This window comes from Brettanomyces bruxellensis, chromosome 4 (genome assembly GCF_011074885.1).
Source record: "Brettanomyces bruxellensis chromosome 4, complete sequence".
NCBI lineage: Eukaryota > Fungi > Ascomycota > Pichiomycetes > Pichiales > Pichiaceae > Brettanomyces > Brettanomyces bruxellensis.
This window is the reverse complement of record NC_054685.1, coordinates 72,761-99,088: the sequence shown is the minus strand read 5'-3', so window position 1 is coordinate 99,088 and position 26,328 is coordinate 72,761. Positions and strand designations below refer to the sequence as shown.

The 26,328-nt window shown below is 37.9% G+C and overlaps 11 protein-coding genes across 11 annotated transcripts; 2 read left to right on the top strand and 9 right to left on the bottom strand.

Moving 5' to 3' along the window:
• Positions 1-165: 165 nt before the first annotated feature.
• On the bottom strand, positions 166-1,677 carry BRETT_001596 (uncharacterized protein; the record flags this gene model as incomplete). The annotated part of the gene is made up of 1 exon (XM_041280143.1): positions 166-1,677. The coding sequence occupies one exon, from the start codon at positions 1,675-1,677 to the stop codon at positions 166-168; it is 1,512 nt and encodes a 503-aa protein (XP_041135026.1).
• A 754-nt stretch (positions 1,678-2,431) lies between these two features.
• BRETT_001595 (uncharacterized protein) lies at positions 2,432-4,471 on the top strand (the record flags this gene model as incomplete). Its single annotated transcript, XM_041280142.1, has 1 exon — positions 2,432-4,471. The coding sequence occupies one exon, from the start codon at positions 2,432-2,434 to the stop codon at positions 4,469-4,471; it is 2,040 nt and encodes a 679-aa protein (XP_041135025.1).
• A 210-nt stretch (positions 4,472-4,681) lies between these two features.
• BRETT_001594 (uncharacterized protein) lies at positions 4,682-5,659 on the bottom strand (the record flags this gene model as incomplete). Its single annotated transcript, XM_041280141.1, has 1 exon — positions 4,682-5,659. The coding sequence occupies one exon, from the start codon at positions 5,657-5,659 to the stop codon at positions 4,682-4,684; it is 978 nt and encodes a 325-aa protein (XP_041135024.1).
• Positions 5,660-5,903: 244 nt separating this feature from the next.
• Positions 5,904-7,370, bottom strand: BRETT_001593 (uncharacterized protein; the record flags this gene model as incomplete). The annotated part of the gene is made up of 1 exon (XM_041280140.1): positions 5,904-7,370. The coding sequence occupies one exon, from the start codon at positions 7,368-7,370 to the stop codon at positions 5,904-5,906; it is 1,467 nt and encodes a 488-aa protein (XP_041135023.1).
• Positions 7,371-7,839: 469 nt separating this feature from the next.
• Positions 7,840-8,556, bottom strand: BRETT_001592 (uncharacterized protein; the record flags this gene model as incomplete). The annotated part of the gene is made up of 1 exon (XM_041280139.1): positions 7,840-8,556. One exon carries the CDS (start codon positions 8,554-8,556, stop codon positions 7,840-7,842), a length of 717 nt encoding a protein of 238 aa, XP_041135022.1.
• A 1,122-nt stretch (positions 8,557-9,678) lies between these two features.
• BRETT_001591 (uncharacterized protein) lies at positions 9,679-11,067 on the bottom strand (the record flags this gene model as incomplete). Its single annotated transcript, XM_041280138.1, has 1 exon — positions 9,679-11,067. One exon carries the CDS (start codon positions 11,065-11,067, stop codon positions 9,679-9,681), a length of 1,389 nt encoding a protein of 462 aa, XP_041135021.1.
• A 319-nt stretch (positions 11,068-11,386) lies between these two features.
• On the bottom strand, positions 11,387-12,004 carry BRETT_001590 (uncharacterized protein; the record flags this gene model as incomplete). Its single annotated transcript, XM_041280137.1, has 1 exon — positions 11,387-12,004. The coding sequence occupies one exon, from the start codon at positions 12,002-12,004 to the stop codon at positions 11,387-11,389; it is 618 nt and encodes a 205-aa protein (XP_041135020.1).
• Positions 12,005-13,102: 1,098 nt separating this feature from the next.
• On the bottom strand, positions 13,103-14,782 carry ITR1 (myo-inositol transporter itr1; the record flags this gene model as incomplete). Its single annotated transcript, XM_041280136.1, has 1 exon — positions 13,103-14,782. One exon carries the CDS (start codon positions 14,780-14,782, stop codon positions 13,103-13,105), a length of 1,680 nt encoding a protein of 559 aa, XP_041135019.1.
• A 771-nt stretch (positions 14,783-15,553) lies between these two features.
• Positions 15,554-17,329, bottom strand: BRETT_001588 (uncharacterized protein; the record flags this gene model as incomplete). The annotated part of the gene is made up of 1 exon (XM_041280135.1): positions 15,554-17,329. The coding sequence occupies one exon, from the start codon at positions 17,327-17,329 to the stop codon at positions 15,554-15,556; it is 1,776 nt and encodes a 591-aa protein (XP_041135018.1).
• A 1,407-nt stretch (positions 17,330-18,736) lies between these two features.
• On the top strand, positions 18,737-21,292 carry BRETT_001587 (DNA replication licensing factor MCM7; the record flags this gene model as incomplete). Its single annotated transcript, XM_041280134.1, has 1 exon — positions 18,737-21,292. One exon carries the CDS (start codon positions 18,737-18,739, stop codon positions 21,290-21,292), a length of 2,556 nt encoding a protein of 851 aa, XP_041135017.1.
• A 348-nt stretch (positions 21,293-21,640) lies between these two features.
• BRETT_001586 (uncharacterized protein) lies at positions 21,641-23,575 on the bottom strand (the record flags this gene model as incomplete). The annotated part of the gene is made up of 1 exon (XM_041280133.1): positions 21,641-23,575. One exon carries the CDS (start codon positions 23,573-23,575, stop codon positions 21,641-21,643), a length of 1,935 nt encoding a protein of 644 aa, XP_041135016.1.
• Positions 23,576-26,328: the final 2,753 nt, after the last annotated feature.

Sequence of the window (26,328 nt, the reverse complement as noted above, 5' to 3'; positions counted from 1 at the left end):
TTAAGTGATGCTTTTTGAGGTGTATGGAAAGCACTCGCACACAGTTGTACGCCCATCAATATTATCATTTATTACTGCAGTCGTGGTCATACATACTTATTTTATTAGAATGAATTAAAACATGAAAAATGAAGCTTTTTGAAAGACAAATCAAAGTCATCAAAATCAATAACTATATCTGAAATTAACATTTTCAATATCTGTAATATCCAGAAAAGTTGCATCCCTATTACGAATTTCAGCTGGCAGATCTCTGTACTTCTCATCTCTTGATTTATTCTCTTTAATAATGACAATTCTTAATATCAATGCAAGAACTATGACAACTGCAAGTTCTGCAATCAATGCAATCTTTCCTGGTGTATAATTCGGAGCGTTTTTACTCCTAAACTGTTGTGGACCAAGCAAGCAACCTATACAGAAGGCCATTAATGTCATTGTATTTCTTGTGATACGCTTTGTATGACCTGAGGTATTGATCGCACCCCACGTATAAACTAATGCAACAAGGGCTCCATTGAAATTCATCAAATAAACACCGATTAAGCGACCGGCTTTTTGAGAAGCATCGAGACTAATTTGTAACACAATACCTATCAATGATAGTAAGCTAATAAAGGAAACAATAAGACACCTCTCCCCAATATAACTTGGAAGGTAGCAGCAAAGCAAAGCCGAGATTATGGTGATAACACCGGAAGGAAATTGCATAAAGGTGCTTTGATAGTGATCAAATCCGAACGATTCCAAGATAATACTAGAAAATGTAGTAATTGCACCTCCATTGATAAGGGAAAGCAACACAATAAAAAATAATAGCCAGGTCTGTTTATCTTTAAACAAAATCTCTTTCACCTGGTAGAACTTATACTTTCTATTTTCGACCCCAGTTTGATTAATTCTAATATGGTCAATGACCTCTTGTTTCTCACCTTCGGTAAGAAACTTGCATGTCAGAGGATTGTCTGGAAGGAAAATCAAAACTGCAACACCCAATAGAGCAGTTATAATACCAATAACAATGAACAAAATCTGCCAGCTTTCAATTGTGGTTGTATGGACATGCTGAAAGCCAAAAGAAATAAGAGCTCCAATAATTTGTGCAGTACCAATCTGCATAAACCATAAACCAGTGAGCTGGCTTTGCTCCTTTTTAGTCCACCACATTCCAGTTATCACGATAAGGCAAGCTCCCGCACTAGCTTCGCAAAGACCAAGAAGTGTTCTTACAATCATCAACCCTGCATAGGTCTTTGTGGCAGCATGGCAGCTGACCACGATACCCCATATAATAACATTGACTCCAAGAAACTTTGCAACCGGTAATTTTTGAATGCAAATACCAGCAAATGGTTCCATAGCTAAGTAACTTACATAAAAGATTGTGCTCAAGTTACTGTACTCATTTCCTTTTAAATACTTCGTGATACCCATAACAGCCGCATAATTTAACAATGTTTTGTCGAGGAACTGAAAAAAATATACAAGTATGAACAACGGCATAATTTGAAAATATATCTTCCATCTCAATTTCTTGCTAAGTTGATGTTCTTTCTTGAAAGATGGAATACTAGAAAAGTCAGAAGTACTAACCTTAGAATCTGCCAAATCATGATTTAACTCCTTCTCGGTTTGAATACTTTCTTTCTTTATTGAATTTTCATTTACTCTGAGCATTTTTAATAAAATGCTTTTGTGTATGCTTTGCTGATATATAAATTGAAGAAAATATTGAAGTTCAAGATGCACTTAACTCTGCGCAAAAGTTGACATGAGAAATGTTGAGGGAGGAAACATAAATGTTATATACATCACTCCTCTCTCCTTCCATCTGTAGTTTGATATTAGAAATTTAAAAATGCATGAGGTTTTTAATCATTTCATTACCTTGTACGCTAATTTTAATCGGACTTGACAATTGATTAAATTCGAAATTGCGCTATTTACTGATCTACCTACCAACTTTACAGGTTAAGCAATTAAAATCCCGCGAAAAATTTAAGGATCGATTACTTTTTTTTCACCGTTCGCTAATTGATATAACTCGCAGGCATTTTCTGCGGATATTTTTCATGCAACTCCAGCTTTTAAACAATAGCCTAAAGCCCTATTCATATAATTCTGGAAAAAATATTTTTTTTTTTCGCCAACAATAAGATGCAAGCCATCCGTGGGCTGTAAATGTTACTAGTCTCGAATCTCGAATCTAAATTATTTTCGGCCAATTGTGTAGGGATGTAAAACTCATGTCATTGACTGAACAGAGAAGCGGTGAAAAAGTAGTAATTGACGAAACATGTTTTTTGGAAACGCGTAAGGGATAAAGCATGAAAACTGTATTTCCTGTCAATAAATCAGATCTGAGTGGTATTCTTTCATTTTTTAAAAAGTAAGAATTTGCAGTTAAGTTTCTGGAATTGATCTATCGGTAATGGAATCAGCGAACTTGAATAAACCAATTATCCTTCCGATTGTATTACGGCCATCTAATTTAAGGCCCATAGCTTACAGAACATTAACTAAGAAATTTGGGTTGAATATACAATCAGATGCTTTAGAAAAATTAAGTTCTTATATCGGGCGTAATTTTGGGAATCAATGGAGAGGCCCGTTAACGGTATCTTTTCTGGAACGTGTTGGAAAGTTATGGAAAGATCAAAATAGAGGATTGTTTCTTAACGGAGACGGTGTCGAAGTTATAATCAAGGAAATAGATTCCGAACAAAATGCAAAAGAATTGAAATCTAGAGATCTCTCTTTTGGAAATTCAGGTCAGTTGCCTGGAAATACTCGGAAATCATTTAAAGTTTTTAGTGACTCTATGCAAAGTACACAAGATACACAGCCAGCTTCTTCTCTTTCTAGTCAGAATAGAGTTGACCAAGAATTACAAATGCTAGATGACTCCATCGATTGGACAGATTTTTTCAAAATTGTCGACATTTCCAGATTTCAACGAATCAGGTTTGATGAACGTAGAAGGCAACTATATTTTCTTCCCGTTCAAAACTCCCAAGATGATAGCATATCTCTTCCTACGTCTAAAGATAGTATCAGTTTCTATGTGGATAGATTTCATATACTCAAAGACAGATTATTAAGAAATGATCACTTCCAGCCACGAACATTTAGCTCTATGAATTCCATAACTGGTTCTTTTCATCCTCAGATGGCTAATCAACAGATCACCTCAATCAAGAATTTGCTAGGACACCATGGTGAACATTTTGTTCTTTTCGGGATTTTGACTCTCAGCTCCGCAGGTCTATGGCAGTTACAAGATGATACCGATACTATTATTTTGGAGTTGTCTCAGTGCATTTTCCCCACAAACTGCTTTGTGACTTCCGGAAATTACGTGATCTGTGATGGAATTTATTCCAATAGTGGAAAATTCTATGTTAGTGCATTGGCATCTCCCCCATCGGAACTCCAAGAGGTTTCAATCGATTCGTTAGGGAATATTGACTTCAATGGTATTTATTCAAAGCATGGCCATATAGATACTGGCTTGAAAAAACGACTTCCAATGATAGAGAGAGAATTTCCGGAACACAAAATGATATTTCTTGGATGTGACATATTTTTAAATAATTTGAAAGTATTGGAGGCTCTCAAGAAATTGTTCACCACATTGACCAATGAGATCGATGAGCAGAATGTCAACATCATCTCCATTGTCTTTCCGGGATCATTCATAGACAGCCCACTTGATGTGACAGAAAGTTCTTCATTTTCTTACATTACATCATCTAGTCTATATAAATCATACTTCGATTCATTTGCATCAATATTGCAAGGATTCCCAAAACTTTGTGGGAAAGTTCACTTTACGATTTTGCCTGGTGATAATGATCCTTGGTCATCTTTGGTTACCAAAGGATCCAATTCTATTTGGCCTAAGTTTAAGGTTCCAGCCATGTTTGGACGGCGTTTAAAAAGGTGGGTAAAAGATGTTGACTGGGCATCAAATCCATGCAAGATGAATTATCTCTCGCATGATATTACCATTGTCAGAGATGATATTGGAAGTAGGTTGCGAAGAAATGATATTACCTATTTATCAAAGGACAAACTAAACGATATTAAAAAGGAAGAGCTTGAAAAGAAAGCTGATAGCACCGTTGAAAAGGGGGATGACCTTCTACTAGAGATAGATCGAGTGACGAAACCGAAGCTGAAGCCTGATGAGATTCAATCCAGGAAGGTGGTCAAAACTCTTCTTGATCAAGGCACCTTGTCACCATTTAGTAGTAGAATCAGACCAATATTATCGAATTATGCACAAATTCTTAGTCTCATCCCTCTTCCGGATCTTCTTGTGATTTGTGACCCCACTACACCTATTTTTGATCTCATATACAAAAACTGTCATGTCATAAATCCCGGTAAGTTTATACAGGATGGTAAAGTCAGCTTTTTTGAGTACAGACCAGCCACAAGGAAGTCAAAATTTCGGCAGTTATTATGATACAACAGTTTATACATATACTGGAAGACGTATGGTGCCATTTTGTGGCATTCAAATCAAGTGGCTGTATACATAGTTAAACTTGATTGAAATAAAGTTAAATGATAGTTCTTAACAGCATGTCACTTTGGGTTATAGATCAACATTTTTTTTTTTTTTTTTTGAATTTAATGATTAATCGTTTACACAGGACTCTATATACATATCGGCTTAATACGGATATTTCTTTATCGTCTTAGTGACATTTGTAGGTAAGCCGTATATTGGATCAATAAGCAAAAGATCTCCCTTCTTCATTAAACTTAAACCTGCCATCCCAAAGAATGTGTGATAAACATCACATTCATTTCCCGGTCGATCGGCAATCCCTCCGGTTTCGCTGTTTTGCGCTCTCAATATAAATTTAACAAGGCTTTCGGCATCTATATAATCAAGTTTCTTTAATATTGAAAGACATGATAATACCCACCAGCTGTAGCATACATCCGGTAACTTTTCTGGGCGCCCATTGAGACCACCGTTTGCTGTTTGTCTATCACTTAGCCACCATTCTAAAGCTTCAGGATTCTTAATTTTATTTAATGAATTGCATATAGCCAATGTCCCTAGACAAGTGAATGCTTGTGCAGCATGTGACTCGGCTCCAGGAACCATTCCAAAGCAGCCATCAAAATTTTGACACTTTAGAATAAAATCTACTGCTGGATCCACGATCGATTTGTCCAATTCCTCCAAAATTGCTAGTGATTGTATTGCGGTATAAACAAATCTAGTATCCACTTCACCAAATCGATCGCCCTCAAAAGAACCATCTGATAACTGTAGACTTTTAATAAAGCTTATAGTTTTATCCTTTTGCTCCTTACTGAGTGCATCTAATGAATCGTAAAGCTTGAGTACCTGAAGAGCCGATAGTGTTGAGAGAATGTGGGCTTCGTGTCTTGGTGCAGAACCAAAACCTCCGTATTTATTATCATAACACTTTATAATAAAAGAAACAACATCTTCCTTTTTAAAGGCATCCTCTTGATGCATTAGAAATAGAGCGCATATCCCCCAATATAATGCATTCATCTTTAAATGATCGGCCATCCAATGTTCAAGGTACACGGGCTTTCGGAATAAGTCTTTGATGTAATTTGTATGCTTTTCTACTAGAAGGAGTTCATCATCATTATGTTCATTCATTTTGTGACCAGATAGCTTTTGCTAAAGAAAGCAGCACATTATGGAAAGCACAAAGAAATGTAGTCCAATTTAAAGCTCTTTCGGTTTGAGCAGTACAAAAAAGTGCATCTTATTTAATTGGGAATTTTTTTTTTTTTTTTTCTCGTTAACCTTTTTTATCTTAAGGATAAGTCAATCCTTAAACAGACGGTGGCACCTACATAAAGCTTAAGTATTGTTCATTTTCATGATGTAGTATATAATCCTATAACTTATTGCTGAGCTTGCTTCCGGGCAAATCCACATTTGTCAAGTTTGATTCGGATCCCAGCTTGGTAATCCTGTTATCTAATCTTTTTCTGTCCATAAGCACAAATTGAAGTTGCTGATGAATAGTATTCATAGCAATTTTCTGATTCTTAAGTTCTTCCTTTATTTGATAATTATCAACGGCCAAATCCGTTATTATCTTTTTGCTCAGTTCAAGTTCTTTCAATGCTCTTTTAGCACGTTGTGTCCCTAGCCGAAGCTTTTCAAAATCAAAACGGAGTCCGGAACCCTCATCGTTAATGTTATCTTTAAAATTAAGTTCTGCTAACCTCTCTGAGTCAGAAGAAATCTCTTCCATGTCCATCTGAAATCCAAGGTTTTTCACCCGGCCTTGAATAACAGAATCCAAAATATTTGACATTTCAGTCTTTAGGAATGCATTTTCTGTAGAAATCGTTTTCAATTTTTCTTCTTGACTCTCCAAATACCCTGACAACTTTATAAATATGCACTCCTGTCGATGAACTTTCAGTAGTAACTCTCGACTTCCTTTCCATGTACAGCCAAATCTGGATCCAGGGCATCTTACATGCAACTTTTCACAATACTTTTCATGAGCCTGAAATGTCTTCACAGGAAATTCCAGATTGCACCCATGGCAGCATTTGACGTTCCGTGTACATTCATTATTTAAATGCCATTCCAAATCGACTGTGCTTATCATTTTCTTGCAAAATTTGCAGGGATGCTCTACATGCGGGCAACTCAGTTCCTTTTGTGTATCATTGCTTTCATGATTGCTAGCATCATCCCCGCTGTTACCGGTGAGAAATCTTCTTTCGCATAATTTCTTACATGGCTTACCATCGCGTCCCTTTCTTCCACAAATGATTCTAGTATAAAGGCAGCTTTTCAAGACATGTGTCCTTATTTCCCACCTTGGTCCAGTCCACGTACATCCTCGCTTTCTATTAATGCACCACACCTTCAAATCATCCGCTATGTTTGAAATTATTATAGGAGCTGGGAATATATCATTATCTGCAGCACTTCCCACATCTTCGTCATCGTTCCTGACGTCATCCGAGTTGATACTAGAGGAATTATCATCGTTTTGTTGTGCGTATGATGTTACATTGGAAAAGTCATCATTGTGTAAAAGTCTGTCATTCACATGAAGTGGAATACGATCCAATGGACATCTACACCCGAGAGGAGACCTAAGAGCTTCAAATAGACAACTCCTGCAGAAGGTGTGACCACAGGTGGTTGTGTATGGGTTGATAAATGGTGTTTTGCAAATTGGGCATATAAGATGCTCATAGGTCAAAATGTATTCGAGAGACCTGACATCAATGTTAATATCAGCATCTTTCTTGACGACATCAATTCCTGGTGGTTCATGATCTGTCTTCAACCTATCCTGTACAGGTTTGTGTGCGTCTGGATGATCAGTATTCATTAGAGCTGTAGTCAGATTGAATGGAGAGAAAAAAAAAATGATATATTGTTTCCTTATCTAAAGCCTCTTATTCAATGAGGCCACCTATCTGGATAAAGCAAAATGGCCGAGCAGTCTTCTTGCATCGATACCGATTATATACAGATGGAAGGGGCCCGTCATCGAGACTGATATGGCAATTAGGGCCAATTAATTAAATTTTTTTTTTTTATTGTATAAATTTGGAGCAATATAGGATAATCGGACGATCGACTGAGTTTGGGCATCCCGCGATAAAGTCGGGCCGGTTATTTTTCAAATACATTCACGAAGCCAATAGCAAAGAAATAAAAATTATAGATTAGCAGTACAGTTTGTAATATAAACGCAAAGCGCAGGAAGAGAAAGAATGGGAATGGAAAATACAAATGCGAAAGAGAAAATGAAAATGAAAATGAAGTCAGAGGTCTCGCGTGTTTTGACAACCAGCCTAATCATTGTCGGCTTCCGAAACGGATATGGTAACCGTCTTATATTGCTTGAGTGCACCCACAGTACCCTTGATGGTGCCAAGACCAATGACGCCAGATGATGGGGTGTTGAGTGTGGAGTACATACTCACAAACTTCTGCGTGTATGCAGTTTGGATGGCCGTAGTAGCACCCCCCTGTTCCGTAATCGTAACCCAAACTAGAGTTTTCGATTCACTTGACGTTGTATCCGTATCTGTAGCGGTGTCATCTGTAGTTTCGTCAGTGTCAACTGTAAGTGGGGTTGTAGTTGCTGCTGCTGCTGCTGCTGTCGTTGTTGCTGCTACTGCTGCTGCATCTGTATCTGTTGTAGCCGATGTTGTTGTTGCAGCTGCCGCTGCTGCTGCTGCTGCTGCTGCTGCCGGCGTAGTAGTTGTAGTTGTTGGTGTTGTAGCAGCATTTGTCAATGTATTTGCTGTGTCTGTAGTGTCTGCTGTTGTAACTGCTGTTGCTGCAGTTGTAGTAGTTGGCAAGGTGTTTACCGTATTTGTAGTTGTAGCAGCGGCGGCAGCTGCAGCTGCAGCTGCTGCTGTAGTTGTTGCAGCCGTATCTGTTGTAACTGCTGCTGCTGCTGCTGCTGCTGTGGTGGTGGTATCTGTATCCACTACTGCAGCATTTGCAGTTTGGGCACTTGCAATAAATAGTGCACAAGCTTGCACGAGGCAACCAAATCTCATCGTGCCCTATTTCCAAGTATTAAACTCGCCGGAACGAAAAGAATGTGAAAACTAACCTGAGTAACGAGGCTGTATGAGCTGTAACGTTGGTATAGATCAAACAGTCGAATGTCACACACTTGTGCAGAATGTGAATCACGAGAGTATATGAAGAAGATAGGCTTGGCTCCAACTTTTAAAAGCGAGTTCGGATCGTGTTGCTTAACTTCACTCTGTGCCTAGAAAAAGAAAGACAAAGGCGAGATCTAAAATAAAATTTACGTTGGATTTCCGATCAGAGACGGTATGTTTATCGAAATGAAATTTTAAGTTAAATTAGTGGCAACGGAATTTTAGGTATGTTAGTAAAAATATTACGCTCCAAAAACATTTTCGGTACAAATGTTGTGGGTGCGTCTGGGCACCAGGGAAAACACGAGAGCAACTAACTGCCCCCATGCCATTCCAACAATAGCAGGTCGGCATACATAAACAACCCAGATAATAGGGCCGCCCAAAATTTGTAGATGGCCAGCCGCGACTAATAATATGTACTTGCAAGGATAAATAAAAAAAAAATTGGGCAGCATACCAACTGAAAGAAATTTATTCACACACCGTGGTTTACTTACGCATCAGTGCAGAAAACCATCATCGCGATAAATTTTACAAATCGCAGAAAATACAATGCACCGCAGCTACCACGTACCGCATTCATCATTTCATCAGGGCTTCGTAAAAAAAAATTGACTCGACTGATGCCTAATCTGAATTTTTCATCCAAATATTCCCTTTTTTTCTACTTAAAGCATACAAATTCAAATTAATCTAATCGGGATTCTTATAGAGCAGGCTGAGCTAATTGCTAAACTTTCAGAGGAAAATCCAGACTTTATTATTGCTGTGAATTAGCATTGATGCTGCTTCATACTTTGAAAGAAGCAGTTTCGAAAAGGTATTATTTATTCTTTTACTTATTCATCGACGGGTCAATTCAACTTTGCCAATAAATGTCTTAGTACATCTTGAGAAGACAACTTAAGCAAATTGTCAGCTTTTCATCCGATGGAGATGTTTACCAATTGTCCCTACAGTCGTTCGTTAAATATGTGCATATCTATTCAATTGAAAGGAGCACCGTTTCTAAATTTCCTCCTGTAATTTTTTGGCCTGATGCCTGTTATTGCTAACGTCATGTTCCATACTCTTCATTCTCTTCGTTATTTTATTTAGTTTAGATCGAATCGAACTCGAGGTTGTCTTTCTTCTTTTTCGGCCCCTTGTGTGAGTTGGTGACAACTTTGAAGTATGTTTAGGCGATTTTTCGTTCTCGAACTCGGAGATCGAATCTGAATCACTGCTCAAATCTATATTATCCTTATCGTAATCACGGCTTTTGCTACCGGCAGGGAAGTCATAATCGTCATCTTCTTCCTCTTCTTCTTCCTCGCTTCCACTATCACTAACCTCTCTTCTTTTCCTCTTCTTCCTAACTGCTTTCCTTAACATTTTAATCATTTCATCTTTCTGCTTCTCTATTTCATTTCTTTTCCGTCCTAGATCCTCCAGCATCTTCTTGTACCTTCTTAGATTTAACTGGGCCTCTAGCTGTAATTCTTCCATTCTCGACTCAAACTTCATATTATTGCTTTCTTGTCTACTTTTCATGCCTAAAAGTTCTTGTCTAATTGCCCCTAATTCTTTTAGAACATCTTCTTTTGACGTACTACCATGTAAAGTTTTAATAGCGTTTTCTAGTTTGTCCATTTTAGCTTCAAGATCATACTTATTAAACTCATCCCGCGTGGGTGTGTCTTGGTCCTTCCACTCAGATCTTCTTATACTTGAATTCAGTTGTTCCAATAATCTTCTTTTCTGCCTTATTTGTCGTTCAAGCTCATTATTAGCATTAATGCGTTTCAACTCTTCCTTATCCCATTTCTCAACTAGGCTGTCAGTATTGATATTCCTATCATTATCCCTCATTTTTCTGTCTTCCTTCCTCTCATTAAACAATGCAGCATTGAGTAATCGAGATCCAACTGAAGATAAGGAATCCAGTAATCCTCTGTGTCTCTTCCGTGGACTTTCTGTGGTGGAGGTCGTGAACTTCCTATTATTTAATATTGGAAGGTTTGAACTTGCCTCTTTCCGTACACTACGTAGAACATTATCATTGTTCAAGCTCTGTGGATTTGGTATCCGCCTTATTGGTGATTCTCTCATTAATTCATATGTACGTTTGTTGAGGTCCCTGTCCCTGTGTATTGGATGATCTATTGCGTATGATGATGTTCGAAGCCTCCTAGATATGCCACCATTATCCATTAATCCATCCAGATCTTCATTGCGTCGGCGAAGAAACCTCAAAGCGTCTTCTTTTCTGGCTTCTTTTTCGTGTCTTGTCAATCTAGTTGGGTGTCTTCCAGTCCTACTATATCTCGTTTCAGGTTCATCGGCAAACCGAACATGATCCTCTGAGCCTTTAACTTTCGTTCCAATTGGCCGCCTAAGATGTGGTATAAATGACATGCTAGATTTCACCCAAATTTACTGTGATAATTTCCCGTGTTTTGAGTTATGTACTTGGATCTCTTAACGTGAAATTGATTAATACAAACAAGATGAAGTTAAAAAAAAAATAAAAATAAAAATCAGGAAGTCGCGTTTCGCGTCAAGATCGGTAATCCAGCAAACATTCGATCTCTTATGAGACTGCGTACGCTCTAGCACTATGTCCTCAAAGTAGGAGGAACCTATGAAAAGCTCAAAATTAATAATAAGTCAATCATAATTTATTAATAACAGTAACAACTATAGCAACAATAATATTCACAACTTCACCCGCACATCATTTTTCGGGTCCAAAGCCTTTGTATGTCCGAGACACAATTTCATCGTTGTCAACGATTTTCCGGAACCACTTTTCAATGGCTGGATGTTTTGCCAACCAATCTTTATACCAACAAACCTGAAAACCCCATATGAAGAGTTGGACACCGTAAATATCTGCTAAGGTTTTTTCGGATCCAACGAGATAGGGAGTCGTTTCTAGTTGTCTCTCGAACTCTTGCGCATTTTGTTCGGACCACTTCCATGCTGCTTTCTTTCCTTCTGGAGTCATTGGCTTATCAAGATAATCAACTAATGCAACTATACAATCTGAGTTTGTGAATGATACCCATTGCCAAACTTGAGCTTCTTCCCGCTTGCTGTGTCCAAAGAAATTGTACTTGCAATCCACCGGCCGAAGCGATATAAAGTATTTTAATATTGTCATTGCTTCATGTAGTTTAAATCCATCCTTTGATTCAAATGATGGAGCTCTATGAAGGGGAAAAGTTTCAAGATAATGAGGATCTTTGTTGTCCTTAAAAGTAATATTTAAGCCTAGATAGTGCGCTAAATCTGGAAGGAGTGAGTTCCTTGGCGATGGAAGCAATAAGTAGCACGTTCCTTGGTCTGTCATGACTGATACAACTTGCCTGTTCTTCAACAACAAAACGATAAGAAATACGATATCGGTAAATTGACAAACATCTATTTATTGGTTTTCCACAGCTGAATCTGCTTCCGAAATAACATCCCTCTTTATACGATTTGGGATGAATTTAAACCGCAATCATTTAAACGGTAACATAGGAGTGCTATTGTTATTTTCCCTATTGTGAAATAAATTTACACCGGTCCTTATTACTAATTATATCGAACACGGATACCGCCGAAATTTTGCTCCCGCATTACGGTAGATCTGCTTTGTTCGTATATAATAGTTACAAGGCACACTGACAATTCATATAATTGGTAAGATACACGTCGATAGTCGCGCCTGAGTAGTTTAAAATAAGCCCTAATTATTATATATTCAACGCTAATATACATGACATGTAGACCTGTTGACATAGGTGGCTTTCACCTTAATACCTTACTGTTAAACTCAGGTGTTTGATATTTTACTCTTTTATTTTAATACTTTGATAATTTCTCCTCTGAACCTTAATAGCATCCAATTAGTAATATGAAATATGTGAAGTAAATTGGTCTTCTTAAATGGCTAATCAACAATTTTCAGGATTTTGAGAATCCTCTCTCGTTCATTATTTCTCGTAATGTCCACAATTCATAGAACAGATTCCTAAACCTACCTGCATTCACTTTGTTTTTGGATGCTATTAATGGTATCTTTTTATTTTAAATTTCTTGGTGTGGTCTTGGTTCAATAATTGAGCTTGAATTACCACAATATTTTATATGGCTTCGTATGTGGGCATTTCAGCATCTACAATATTTCATAAGTAAATTCAACAAGTACTAGAACTGCTGGCTTTTCGGCGCCAATTTTTCTTCTCATCGTTTTCATCTGAAGTTATGAAAGTTTTTGATATTCGAAGTGGCTATAAAAATTGTAGGGAAAATGGCTTGGAAGAGTTATCTGATGTTGGATGCTAGTTCGGTTTACACTAGATATAATATTACCTTCATTATTATTATTATTATTTAAATATAAATATAGCTATTCTTCAAAAAAAGAAAAAAGTGCATGCGTCTAATTACTATAAAATCAGACTCATGCAGCATTGATTTGGGTGCTTGGCTTATCCTGGTCTTTCATTTTATTGTTGATCCGTTGTCTCTTTCTCTTCTTTGCAAGTTTCTCAGAGGCTTTAATATTAAAACCTCCCGTAAGAACCATTTCAACTTCTTCCAAACTTAGGTTTGAAAGCTCTGGGTAACAGAAGTACACCAAAACAAACGACAATGCTGAAAGTACAGCAAATAAAGCGAAGGTACCGGTGGGCGTAATATTTTCCAACATTGTTAAGAAAGTGGCCGAAATAACGAGTGATCCAGCCCAATTCGTTGCCGTAGAAAATGATGTTCCAAGTCCCCGAACAGACTGTGGGAATAGTTCAGATTGCTGCCAAGGAACATTGCCAATTCCAATTGCATAAGAAGCGGTATAAAGAATCATTGCGATGACAACAACAATCCCCCATTTGGAGACTGAGCCATTAACATATGCGGAATGATTTTCAAAGTGTATATCAATAAAATGAAATGCGACAGCACACAAAATAAGGAAAATCATCATTAATGGGAGCGAAAGTAATAGCATCCGCCTCCGTCCAACACGATCGATAACAAAAAATGCAAGTAAGGTGACAACAAAGTTTGTTCCTGCAACAATAATTGACACGGCTGTAGAGTTGTTGAAGCCGATCGCCTTAAATATTGTGGCAGAGAAATACATTAAAGAGTTGAAACCTGTAAACTGTTGAATAGCTTGAAGGGCACAGGCAAGAAACAATGCCCTGAAATTAGATGGAACTGTGTGAATCTTAATGAGAGAATATTTATACCTTTGAAGTACACTTCTACCAGGAATCTCTGAATTAGCGATCTGCAATTCCCGTATTTTTTCTTCCACTAATTCAGGTGTTGCACCGTTATAAATCCTGTTGATGACCTTGGCTGCAAGATCGAATTTTCCTTTCATCACCAAAAACCTAGGTGTATCCGGTAAGAAGAGAAATGAAGCAAATTGGATCACCGGAGGAATAATAGATATGCCAACCACTATTCTCCAGCCATTATGCACTGAATCTAATCCTGCACCAATGGCATATGCAATAAGTTGGCCCCCTGTGATTCCAAGAACATTAAGCACAACTAATCTACCCCTAAATGTGCTTGGAGCTAATTCGGAAATATAAAGAGGGGCAATCAATGATCCAGTTCCAACACCAAAACCCATTATCAACCTTCCAATTATCATTGTCCACACATTATGTGAAGCACATTGAATAACACTGCCAATAACAAATAAGATGTTAGAAACCATTAAAACTGGCTTCCTGCCAAAATAGTCAACGATTAATCCAGATATAATGGCGGTAATCAAGGCACCAAGTGAAGTGGCAGCCGTAATGAATTGTTCATTACCATATGACAATGTTTTGCCGAAACTGTCCCCGATAGACACCAATGCAGATGAAATATAACCGGTGTCATATCCAAACATAAAACCAGAGATGGAAGCCAAAAAGGTTAAAAATAAAACCATCAGTGATGGCTTCTCATTTTCCAGCACCATCACTGTTGAGGTCGTGTCCTCATCTGGAAAAGGTTCAATCCTTGTACCAAAATCTGGCGAAAATTGTATATCTGTTATATCATCTGTTCTCTGTGTAGTCTCGCTGACCCTGTGTATCTTTTTCAATGATCCTTGGGGGTATTCTGACGGCATTCTGTGAATATACCTTTCCTGTCAGTAGCCCACAGAAATTTAGCGTTCGATTAAATTCAAAATATAAAAGAATGTAAAGGTCCTGGGTAATTTCAAAAGAAGAGAACAGCTGTGATTTGTGACAATTTAGATTTACGTGCAAAAGTACACATATTTAAATCTAAATATTTCTTGTTCTAAAATCAAGGGGAGTTGAATTAGCTTTTTTTTGATTCCCACCTCTTGTGCTGATTCGCCAGAAATTTGCTTTGCTCCCCTCTGCCCCTCGGTTTGTTTACCGAGTGTAAAATTTTCTTCTCCAGTTTCTTGCTAGTCTATTAGTCCTCAGGACCGGTAAATATCCCGAGACCCGGAATATCGGAAAAAAGTGTTGGGGAACTAAAAAGTGTCAAGCCTCAGAACGTGAAAATCAAATTTGGCTTCTGAAATTTCACGGCATCCGAATAGAAAATACCAATTCTAATTTCAGTATATGGTTTTAGAATTAGAAGTGATCATTTGACAAACTCATCATTTAATTAAAAGAATAGCTTATTTAGAAATAAAGTGAAAAGTATTTATGTAGATTTGAAAAGGAAAACTAAGAAGTAAAAACTGCAAAAAGACTATAAAGCACCTCACAGCGCATTGTGAGTACCTTCTTTTTTCTTTTCTACAGCTGTTCAGATAAGTTCACGGTTATGTGTAGTCTATCGGACTACCTCAATAAAAATATATGGACATGCAGCGAGTTCCGTATGTGATACATTTTTAAATCATGTCGTGTTAACTTCAAGCCATGTCTTCGACTCCGCTCTCGGGCTTTTCCATGACGCTTAGTGGAACTTTATTACCATACTTCTTTCTCATTTTGGCGATCTTCATGGATTCCCTTATATGGAAACCACCGGTTAAAACCTTTTGGGACTCTTCTAAGCTCATACCAGATAGTTCTGGGAAGAAAAGTAGAATGAATATAATGGATAGCAGTGTTAAACCAGCAAACAAAGCAAAAGTACCAGTAGGCGAAATGTTCTGAAGCATTGTTAAAAATGTGGCTGAAATGACTAAAGATCCTGTCCAGTTAGTTGCAGTAGCATAGGATGAACCCAATGCACGAACTGCTTGTGGAAACATCTCACCTTGTTGCCATGGAACATTACCACATCCGACGGCATAGGATGCAACATAACCAATCATGGCTATAATAATCACAATACCCCAAGTATGACTATCAGATGAGTTCACGATTGCATCGCTACCATGAAATGTAATGTCAAGAAAATGAAATGCCACTGAATTCAACACCAGAAATGCTAGCATACCGTACAAACTGGCTAGCATCAAACGTCTTCTACCAACCTTATCAATGATAAAAAATGCAACCACAGTAAATATGAAGTTGGTTGCAGCAACTATTATGGAAACCGCAGTGGAGTCCTTGAATCCGACTGCTTTGAAAATCGTGGCGGAGAAGTACATCAATGAATTGAAACCCGTGAATTGCTGAAGGGCTTGCATTCCGCATGTGATGAATAGAGCTCTAAAGGCTGGTCCCGATGTATGGAGCAACTTAGCACCGTACCATAGTCTCTGCAAGACATTACCTCCAGGTAATGCTCTATTCAATTCTTGGAGTTCTTTTATGGATGAATTGACTTGTTCCTCTGTAGCATCCGGATATATTTTCATAAGTATTCCGTGCGCCTGTGAAATTCTGCCCTTCATAACTAAGAATCTTGGTGTGTCTGGAAGGAAAAAGAGAAATGCCAGAAACTGAAGAAGGGGTGGAAACATAGATATTCCAACGGCGGCTCTCCAGCCATTTTTAATTCTGGAAAGTCCAGCACCTATAGCATAGGCAACTAATTGGCCTCCTGTAGTACCAAAACAGTTTATTATCACCAAACGGCCTCTGTACTTTCTTGGGGCAAGCTCCGAAATGAAAACTGGAGCCAGTAAAGATCCAATTCCGACACCGAATCCCATGACAAGTCTTCCTGAAATCATCATCCAAACTGAATGTGCAGCGCATTGAACAATAGCCCCAATGACGAAAAGAATGTTTGAGAGCATTAAAATCGGTCTTCTTCCGAAATAATCCCCAAGCACGCCAGACAAAATTGATGCAATCAATGCACCCAAGGAAGTGGCAGCAGTAATGTATTCCTCCTCTCCGTATGACAATGTCTTGCCCAAATCTCCACCAATCGAGACTAATGCCGACGAAATATAACCGGTATCATAGCCAAACATGAAACCGGAAATGGAGGCAGTAAGTGTAAGCAAGATGATAAGCCCTGAAACTTTATCTTCCTGCACCTCATCATCATCGGTGTCTTCATCGTCTACTGGCTGGATTTTTTGAAATCTTGTGCCTTTATTTTCGTACTGACCTGTTGACTTTCGGCTGTTATCGTCCAAATTTTCAAAGTATTCACCACTGGGTGCAATCTTCGACTTTGCTAGGTCTTTTACTGTGGTCGATCCCTCCGCACTATGGGAGAGCTTCACATCATGCTGCCGATCAGAATCATGCTTTTTTCCAAATAATTTGAACAGCGACATACTGATGTTTCTTGTTGTCTTTTGTTGATCCTCTATGGTTCTTCTACTAATTGTGTGTTCTTCTTTTATGGTTACTTTTTTTAAGAAATGTGTGAGATATTCTCTCTTTGAATAAAGTATAAACAGAAAGTAATTAGCTCAAGTAAAAATGTAAAAGCGATTGCTAACAATGATGGATTGTATCCGCACTTGGTAACTATCCACGCAAAGAATGAAGAAGCAAGAAAAGATTGGCGTCAGAAGTATACAGTAGAAAGAGACGAATGAAAAAGAAGAAAAAACATTTTGCGAGTCATAGGTTGCAACGGGGGAGAGGGAAAAAGGCAACCTTTAAATAGTCGAGCAAGGTTTCAAAAAATAGTCACGTATTACTTGTTTACTGCCTGCAACGTAATTTTCTAGTATGAATTTGATTGATTTGACGTGGCCTGCTAGGTATGAGAACATGAAGCTGCCCGAAAAAGGGCTATTGAATCATACGCAAGTAGTACTGACCAATGAAAATGCATGCTTGGGTTTACGTCACTGCGAGCAACAATCAATAAATAAATTTTCTTTGTTTTTGTTCTTCTTTGGCATTGTTTAATTTTTTAGAGTAAATTTTTTCAAGCTCTAAATCTTTCCCTGAAACTTAATAGACTCCAGTAAAAAAGAGATCTTTGTTCGATTTTGTGCGATCTTGTGTGTGTTGTTAGATAAGGAGAAGTGCTTACGTTTTACACTTTTATTATAGTTGTTTTCCTTCCGGTGTTTCGCCGTACAATTCATTCTGTCATAAATTTTATTGATAAAGTAAAAGAGATCAAGATAACCCTAGAGAAACTATTGGAAATAAATATAAAAGGCATATTGCGACAAAATGACTAAGGAAGGGTCTAGCCCTATCAAACGGGGCTGCGAAAGAAAATAAAAGAAAACTACAGATGGAAAAGACTGGAAAAAACTTTCGCGTAAGGTCCTCCTCCCTTTTTTTTTTTATCTCGAATGCTCTTTGTTTTCTTCTTGTTTTAAAGCCGCCAGTCGGGTCGATCGACGTAACATATGTTTAGCCTCAAATATGAAATATCTCTGATGCGCATAAGCACATTTCTTTTGACGCGTGAATTTTCACCGAATTGGAAATTTTTTTGTAAGCTTCATGTATGTAATTTTCCACAAATAGAATAATAATTATTAAGAGCGAATAACTAACCTTTTTTTTTTTGTTACCATACTGAATGATGCTGGAAATATAATGCTAACCCCCCCCCTGTATGTTTCATAAAAAAAAAGTCCCGAAGCGAGATGAAGATACTTTTTCTTTTACGTGAAGTTAGAATTCATCGCAGACTTTTGAACCTTGATTGATAATTATACCATTTGTTCACCCACAAGCATCATCTTATTTCAAGAGCCAACAATCATAAAATGGCTACATTAGCTGCTTCCGCACCGGGTGGTGTTGTGCTACCGGCAGTGCAAATGAATATTAACTATGGAGATTTAAAAGAAGAAATACGTGATTTCCTACAACACTTCAAATCGACGGAATCTCTTGAAGAAGCCAAGGAAGAATCCGCAGAAGGTCTATATGATCACAGTGCTGCGGAATTGGAACATGATGACGAAGATTTACAGGGTGTTGGTAAGGGACCAAAATATATGCATCTTTTACAAAGAGTGGCCAATAGAGAATTAACTGCCCTTTATATTGATCTGGATGATGTGAAAACTTATGAGGAAACCCAAAGACCGGCTGGTCGTTCTTCCGGAAGCCTGACCGATATTGTTATGAGAAATACGGAACATTTTGTCAACCTGTTTTCTGAAGTTATCGATGAGATCATGCCTGATCCTACAGTGAACCTATCGCATAAGGATGATGTACTTGATGTTATCATTCATCAGAGAAAGCTTAGAAATGCCCGACTTATAGAAGAGCATCAGCAAGAATTGGCAAATAGTGGTTTAGTTGGTGATAATGCTGAACAGCAACAGAGAGCTGCAATAGATGTTGAAGGTTCGGCCGATCTATTCCCAGCTGAGTTAACCAGAAGATACAATCTCTACTTCCGCCCTCCTACTGGTGCAACTTTGAAAGGCCCTAGAAAAGCATTGGCTGTGAGAGAAGTCCGAGGAAGCCACTTGGGTAAATTGATTACGGTACGGGGCATTGTTACCAGAGTTTCGGATGTTAAACCAGCTGTTCAGGTTAATGCATACACTTGTGATACTTGTGGATATGAGATCTTTCAAGAGGTTACATCCAACACCTTCACACCATTAACAGAATGTAATTCTCCGCAGTGTATGAGCAACCAACACAGGGGCCATCTTTTCCCATCCACAAGGGCCTCTAAATTCTTGCCATTCCAAGATGTGAAAATTCAGGAATTGGCCAGTCAAGTTCCGGTGGGACAAATCCCAAGAATGTTAAATATTCACGTTGTTGGAACTTTGGTGCGATCCATGGATCCTGGTGATATTGTGGATGTTGCAGGTATCTTTTTACCTGTTCCATATACTGCCTACAAAGCATGGAAGGCAGGCTTACTTACAGAAACATATCTATTAGCACAGAGTGTCAAGCAGCATAAGAGGAAATATGAAAACTTGGGAATTACCCCAGAGGTTGAGGAGAAGGTGTCTGAAATTCGCTCTCAGGGTCATCTTTACGAAAGATTGGCTTCTTCCATTGCACCTGAAATTTATGGAAATCTTGACATTAAGAAGGCTCTTTTGCTTTTGCTTGTTGGTGGTGTCACAAAGGAGATGAATGATGGTATGAGAATTAGAGGTGACGTCAACATTCTTTTAATGGGTGATCCCGGTGTTGCCAAATCACAGCTTTTGAAGTCGATCTCAAAGCTGGCTCCAAGAGGTGTTTATACAACTGGTAAAGGTTCATCGGGGGTGGGTCTTACTGCTGCTGTTATGAGAGACCCTATTACCGATGAAATGGTTTTAGAAGGTGGTGCTTTGGTGTTAGCCGATAACGGTGTCTGCTGTATTGATGAGTTTGATAAGATGGACGAAAGTGACCGTACTGCTATCCATGAAGTTATGGAGCAACAAACGATATCCATATCCAAGGCCGGAATTACCACAACTTTGAATGCAAGAGCCTCAATATTAGCAGCCGCTAACCCTTTGTACGGCCGTTACAATCCGAAGTTATCACCATTCCAGAATATAAATCTTCCTGCTGCACTTATGTCCAGATTTGATATCATGTTTGTCATTTTGGATAAACCAGACAGGGAACAAGATGAGCGGTTAGCTGAACACGTTGCATATGTTCATATGTACAACAAACAGCCGGCTAGTGCTCTAGAACCATTAGATGCAACAACAATGAGACAGTTTATTTCCATAGCTAGAAGGTTTAGGCCTGTCATTACTCCTGAAGTTCGTGACTATGTTGTTCAACAGTACGTGAAGATGAGGAAGGAGAGTAAGAAATATGAATTTTCTAAATTCTACTTTGGTCACACAACCCCAAGAACATTATTGGGTATTTTGCGGTTGTCGCAAGCTTTGGCAAGAGTGAGATTTAGCAATGAGGTTGACACAGAAGATATTGACGAAGCTTTGAGATTGGTGAATGTGGCTCGCCAAAGTTTGAGTGATAACATAGATGAATCGGATAATCTTAGTGAATCGGATTCATCCAAAGTTTTCAATCTCATCAGGGAAAAAATCAGGCAGTCCGGTGAGAAAATCGTGTCAGTCGCAGCTCTCAGAAATGCTTGCATTGGTAAAGGTTTTACAGAAGATCTTTTCAAGGAATGTATATATAGATATCAATCCTTGAATTTATGGCATCTTGTGGACGATGATGAGATGCTTGCTATTGTTGGAAACCTTGGTGATGAGGATTTTGATGCCGCTGATAAGGATAACGATGAGTCTGCGGTCAAAGACTCAAAACATGGTTCGGATGCCGACACGGATGGAGATGGCGACAAGTCCATGAGCGAATGATTGGATTTTTGTATTTCATCACATTTTGTATATTATTGTTTTGTAGTTTTTGGATAGAAGATGAATTTTACTTTTTGGTGTGAAACATGCGTAACAACTCACACTTTCGTGTGTGTTTTTGCGAATTTGAAAAGGAGAAATCAGAGGTAAAATATAGCAAAATATTATATGAGGCACACAGCACTACTGGAAATATGCACTTTAATAAAGTAAGAGTAATTAATACAATATTTTCGTGTAACACTCCGTAAATGGAAATTTCATTGCAATATTGAGTGATATGTCTAGGCACTACAGATAACCAACAGCATTTATCATATGCTATAAATAGACATATCAATGTATATATTATGCTAAACCAAGATCTTTTTTAACCATCGAGCGACATATAGGATGATAGCCTGCTTCAAACTTTTTAAATGTTTTCAAGGCAAGAGCTCTATCAACCTTGTTCAACAAGATGTAAGAAGGTCTCACGAATTTCATACGTCCAACTGTTCCAAGCCAGTCAGCCAATTTAATATAAGAAGATTCGATCCTTGCAATCAACTGAATTCTGAACCAACGGAAAAGAACCTCGGCGTTTTGAGATGTCTCATAATTTGCATACTTCTTTCCCATAACTTCAACTGCTTTTCTTCCACTTGATGAATTCCAATGAAATCCGTCATCGCCATCAGAGCCAACCAACGTATCCAAAAAGACCAAATTTTGATTGGATGAGAAGTTCTTAATATCAGATGGATCAAATATAGACTCAAGCTGTTCTGGTGTTGTTGATGCAACTTTGATCCATTTGTCAGATAGATTATAGCATTGGTCAACAAGTTCAGTATCAAACTTTGGCTTTGGTGGTAATCCTGGCCCATATAGCCATCTTTGCCAGTCAATTGTATCCAAAATATTCTTTCTGTCAGCATAAAAGCCGTAAAGAGTATCTAAGAATTGATATGTATCCAATGAACTGTACTTAAATTTCCTAAAGTAGTATTTGATAAAGGGATCAAATTGCTCTTTTCCACCCAGTGTTTTTTCAATTGTGTAAAGCATATTAGAGCCTTTTTCATAAGGTACATCACTGAACGAATCGTCAGGATCAGTTCCATCCTTTAAGTCTTGAATTAAGCTGCTGTATCTGTTGGCAGTGTCACCCATGGCATCAATCGCATTAACTAAATCTGTCCATCCAATGATAGCGCTGAAGTCTCTATACTTATCACCATGCAGTTTTCCAATAATACGGCGCTCAAGATAAACAGTCCAGCCTTCATTCAACCAAAAGTGTTCAAAGGAACAGTTAGTGACCAAATTTCCAGACCAACTGTGAGAAAGTTCATGAGCAATGACATCAACATTTTCGCGATCACCGGAAACCAAGGTGGGTGTGGCAAAGGTACAATTTGGATGTTCCATACCACCAAACGGCATCGACTGCGGTAGGATTAGAACATTGTACTCTTTCCATTCATACTCAAACACCAAATCCTCAGCAGTCTTAATAAACTTTTCAGTGTCAGCTTCAAACTCATATTGGCATTTGTCAATGAAGGAAGGCTCTGAGTAAACGGTGGATCGAGGTCCAATTTTTGCACCCACAATATCACCGGATGCTATGGAAACCAAATAGGATGGAATAGGAACAGGCTGTTCATAGTGATAAACAAAATGTTTTGGATCACTGGAAGAAGGCTTCTTGTCTGACAACAAGCCGGAAACCAATGTATTTAATGGAGAAGTTATATGGTATGATACAGGTGCTTTTATTGAGGGGGTATCAAAGCATGGGAAGAAAGATCGAGCGTGTGATGGTTCACACTGTGAGAACAGATATGGTAGCTTGTGACCATCCGTTTGCTCTGGGTCTAGCCATTGTAATGCAGTACATTTATCAGTTGTTTCATAATCCACCTTCAGCTTAAATGAATCATTTATTCTCACTGAATAATTAATAACAAATGGAGAGCCTAGTGGCTCCTCTCTTGGCTTCACAGTAAATGATGTCTTTTCGCCATTGATGAAAACATCCTTGATATTCAAGAACGATGAATCCAGAATAATGTTACCAGAGTCTTGAATAGCCTTGATATCAAAAGAAGCTGAACCAATAAGACGCTTCTTATCAAATCTCACGGCTAAATCGAGGTACAAATGCTCGACCTTGAAATTGTAATAATTTGACTTGGTCGATGGATCAATTTCAGGTGACCCATCCTTTGGTAAATGGGGTTTCACAATCTCAGCCAAATGGGGTGAGATGTTTGGATATCTTGAGAATGTAGACATGTTCCAAAATGTTGAGGGTGAGAGTTGTGAAAAGGTCTTTTTAGGTTTAGCAAAATACCAGAATGTGCCGGCAAACCTTTTAAACATATACTGAATGATTAGAAAGGTCGAACAAAAACTAAACGAGTCTTAGTTGTGTTTTGGGGCCACTTTTTTGGAATGGCATTGGTCTCTTTTATGTTCAGGAAAATCAGGCAAATAAATCAGACGTGCCTGCTGTACTGTACATAATGTAATTCTTATTGTATCGCGAATGCTTAAAAAATAAAGCGGCTTTCCGCTGGTAGCGGAACCTCCAAATTACAAAGTGTCAGCTCCCAATTTCAGACAAAGCTACAGCTTACATTCAAATATGTTCTGACACCTTCCTCTGAATCTCAAATTATTGTCTATAGGTTCTTGAATTTAGTTACAAATGAAACTAAAAGATGTATTCATTACAGCTCGTATGCATACCCTGTCACACATGAGAATTTAAAGCCTCGAGTTGGAAAGGCCACCCTTTGCTTACTCATCTCACAAGAAATAGTAGTAGCACCGTTTGACTGAAAGCCGTTGGGACTATTGTTTTATAAAATCTTGAATGAATGGGGCATTGAGGGACGATTTATTCATTCTTTTGTGCGAACGGCTATCTTAAGGTGCCGTAAGCTCAAGCGGTAACGTCGGCGACGTATTTCCGAGTCGCTTTTTTCCCCCTTCTTTTTTTTTGAAGGACACTTCCGTATCAGGGACTGAAATCTGTTGGAGCGGTTTACTAGCAAGAATATTTTGCTAACTTATGTTTTCCCCTGATCGTAACCCATATTATCTTTGTGTACATGTTCAAACTATGAAGAAAATGATTGAAATGTTGTATATAATTATATGTCCTGTAAAACCGTTGAAATCTTGGAAAATATGGTATTATGTTGATCGGAAGAATAAAATTCATAATTTTTGAGTTCTAATAAATTCGATATAACAATTTCATATTTTACTAAAGATAACCATAATTATTTACAGTTTACTTTCTGTATAATACCAAAGTATCTATCAAAGTTTATGTTTTTACATTTAGTAGCATATCATACATTATTTAAAATATAAGGGAACAAATAGATAAATATAAATCGAGGGAGGCTCCTTCCCTTTATTTGACAGTAGTTATATTCCTTTAAGAAACTAACAACAAAGACCTCCTTTTCGATGCTGGCTTTAATTTGAAAAGTTTCTATGCATTTTTCACAAATTATTGAAGTTCAATATATGTTGCTTGATGGCCACTAAATACTATTTATTATACAGAAAAGTACCGAAGGGATTACAACTGACAAAGAAGTAGTACTCCCAAGCACTGCACCCGTACACCACAAATATTATAACAATTTCAATATGCATCACGTGATCACATAAGGGGTACAAACCCTTAAACTAATTAACTTCAAATTTTTCGAGTTCCGTTTTTTTATTTTTTTTTTGATGGCACTTTGTAGTGCGTACGGATTTGAGGCCAGTAGGTTTCAAGTTGAGGAGCGACTTTAAGCTGCTGTTTCAACGTCAAATCCTTCGTATAATTTATTATAATTTAGTAACGGATCATTCGCATAACAAAAATCGTAAGTAACACAAGAGTGTGATTATGTGTTTAGATGAATGTTTGCTTTTGGTTGGTATGGTTGTTAATAAACAGATGTTGCAAATGGATTAGATTACTTCACCTTGACAAGGATAACATAGACGGTATTACATACTTAGTTAGCTAATATTGGAAACAGTTAGTCATGTAAGACTATTTGATGGCGACCTATTGTTTTCACTGGTTATTCTATATCATCATGAGATGTCCAACTTTGAAGCTTTAGAATACTTATTCTTCCTGATTGCAAACTTTTCACTTGGTTGAACCCAGCAAACGCACCTGCACAGAAATCAGATAATTTATTTTAAAGAAGATGATTATTCGTACTAACAGACATTATTTTTTTGATACAGAAAAATGCAAATTTTCGTTAAGACCTTGACGGGTAAGACTATCACCTTGGAGGTGGAGTCTTCAGATACCATTGACAATGTCAAGCAAAAGATCCAGGATAAGGAGGGAATCCCACCTGATCAGCAGAGATTGATCTTTGCCGGTAAGCAGTTGGAGGATGGCAGAACTTTGTCTGACTACAACATCCAAAAGGAGTCAACTCTTCACTTGGTCTTGAGATTGAGAGGAGGTATCATTGAGCCATCCCTTAAGGCTTTGGCTTCCAAGTACAACTGTGACAAGGCTATTTGCAGAAAGTGCTACGCCAGATTGCCACCAAGAGCTCACAACTGCAGAAAGAGAAAGTGCGGTCACTGCAATCAGTTGAGACCAAAGAAGAAGCTTAAATGAATAATTTATCTTCTCACTATTGTTGCTGCTGCTTTCGAGCCGATCTTTTGGATTATCCGTATGCTTATTCTACTGTTGGTGACATTTTTAAAGTGAGTGCCATTCTCATTTTTTGAGGATTCCGTTTCAGTATATGAATCATACGTGCGAGTCCCTTGTTTGACTTGGATTCATCATGCAATTATTCGGTTTAGTTGATGCTCATGTGTAGTACGCTTTTTCGATAAGGTAATATAATTAAAATCTTTGCAAAGAAAACTGTAGCCGTAAAGAAATGAAGAAAAGGATGAGTCTACAAGTACTATTGGGGCTGAAGTTGGTATGTTTATGTGCTTTTTTTTTTGCTCTAGGGGAAAAGTGCTCAAATATTATTTTTTGTTATCGATTA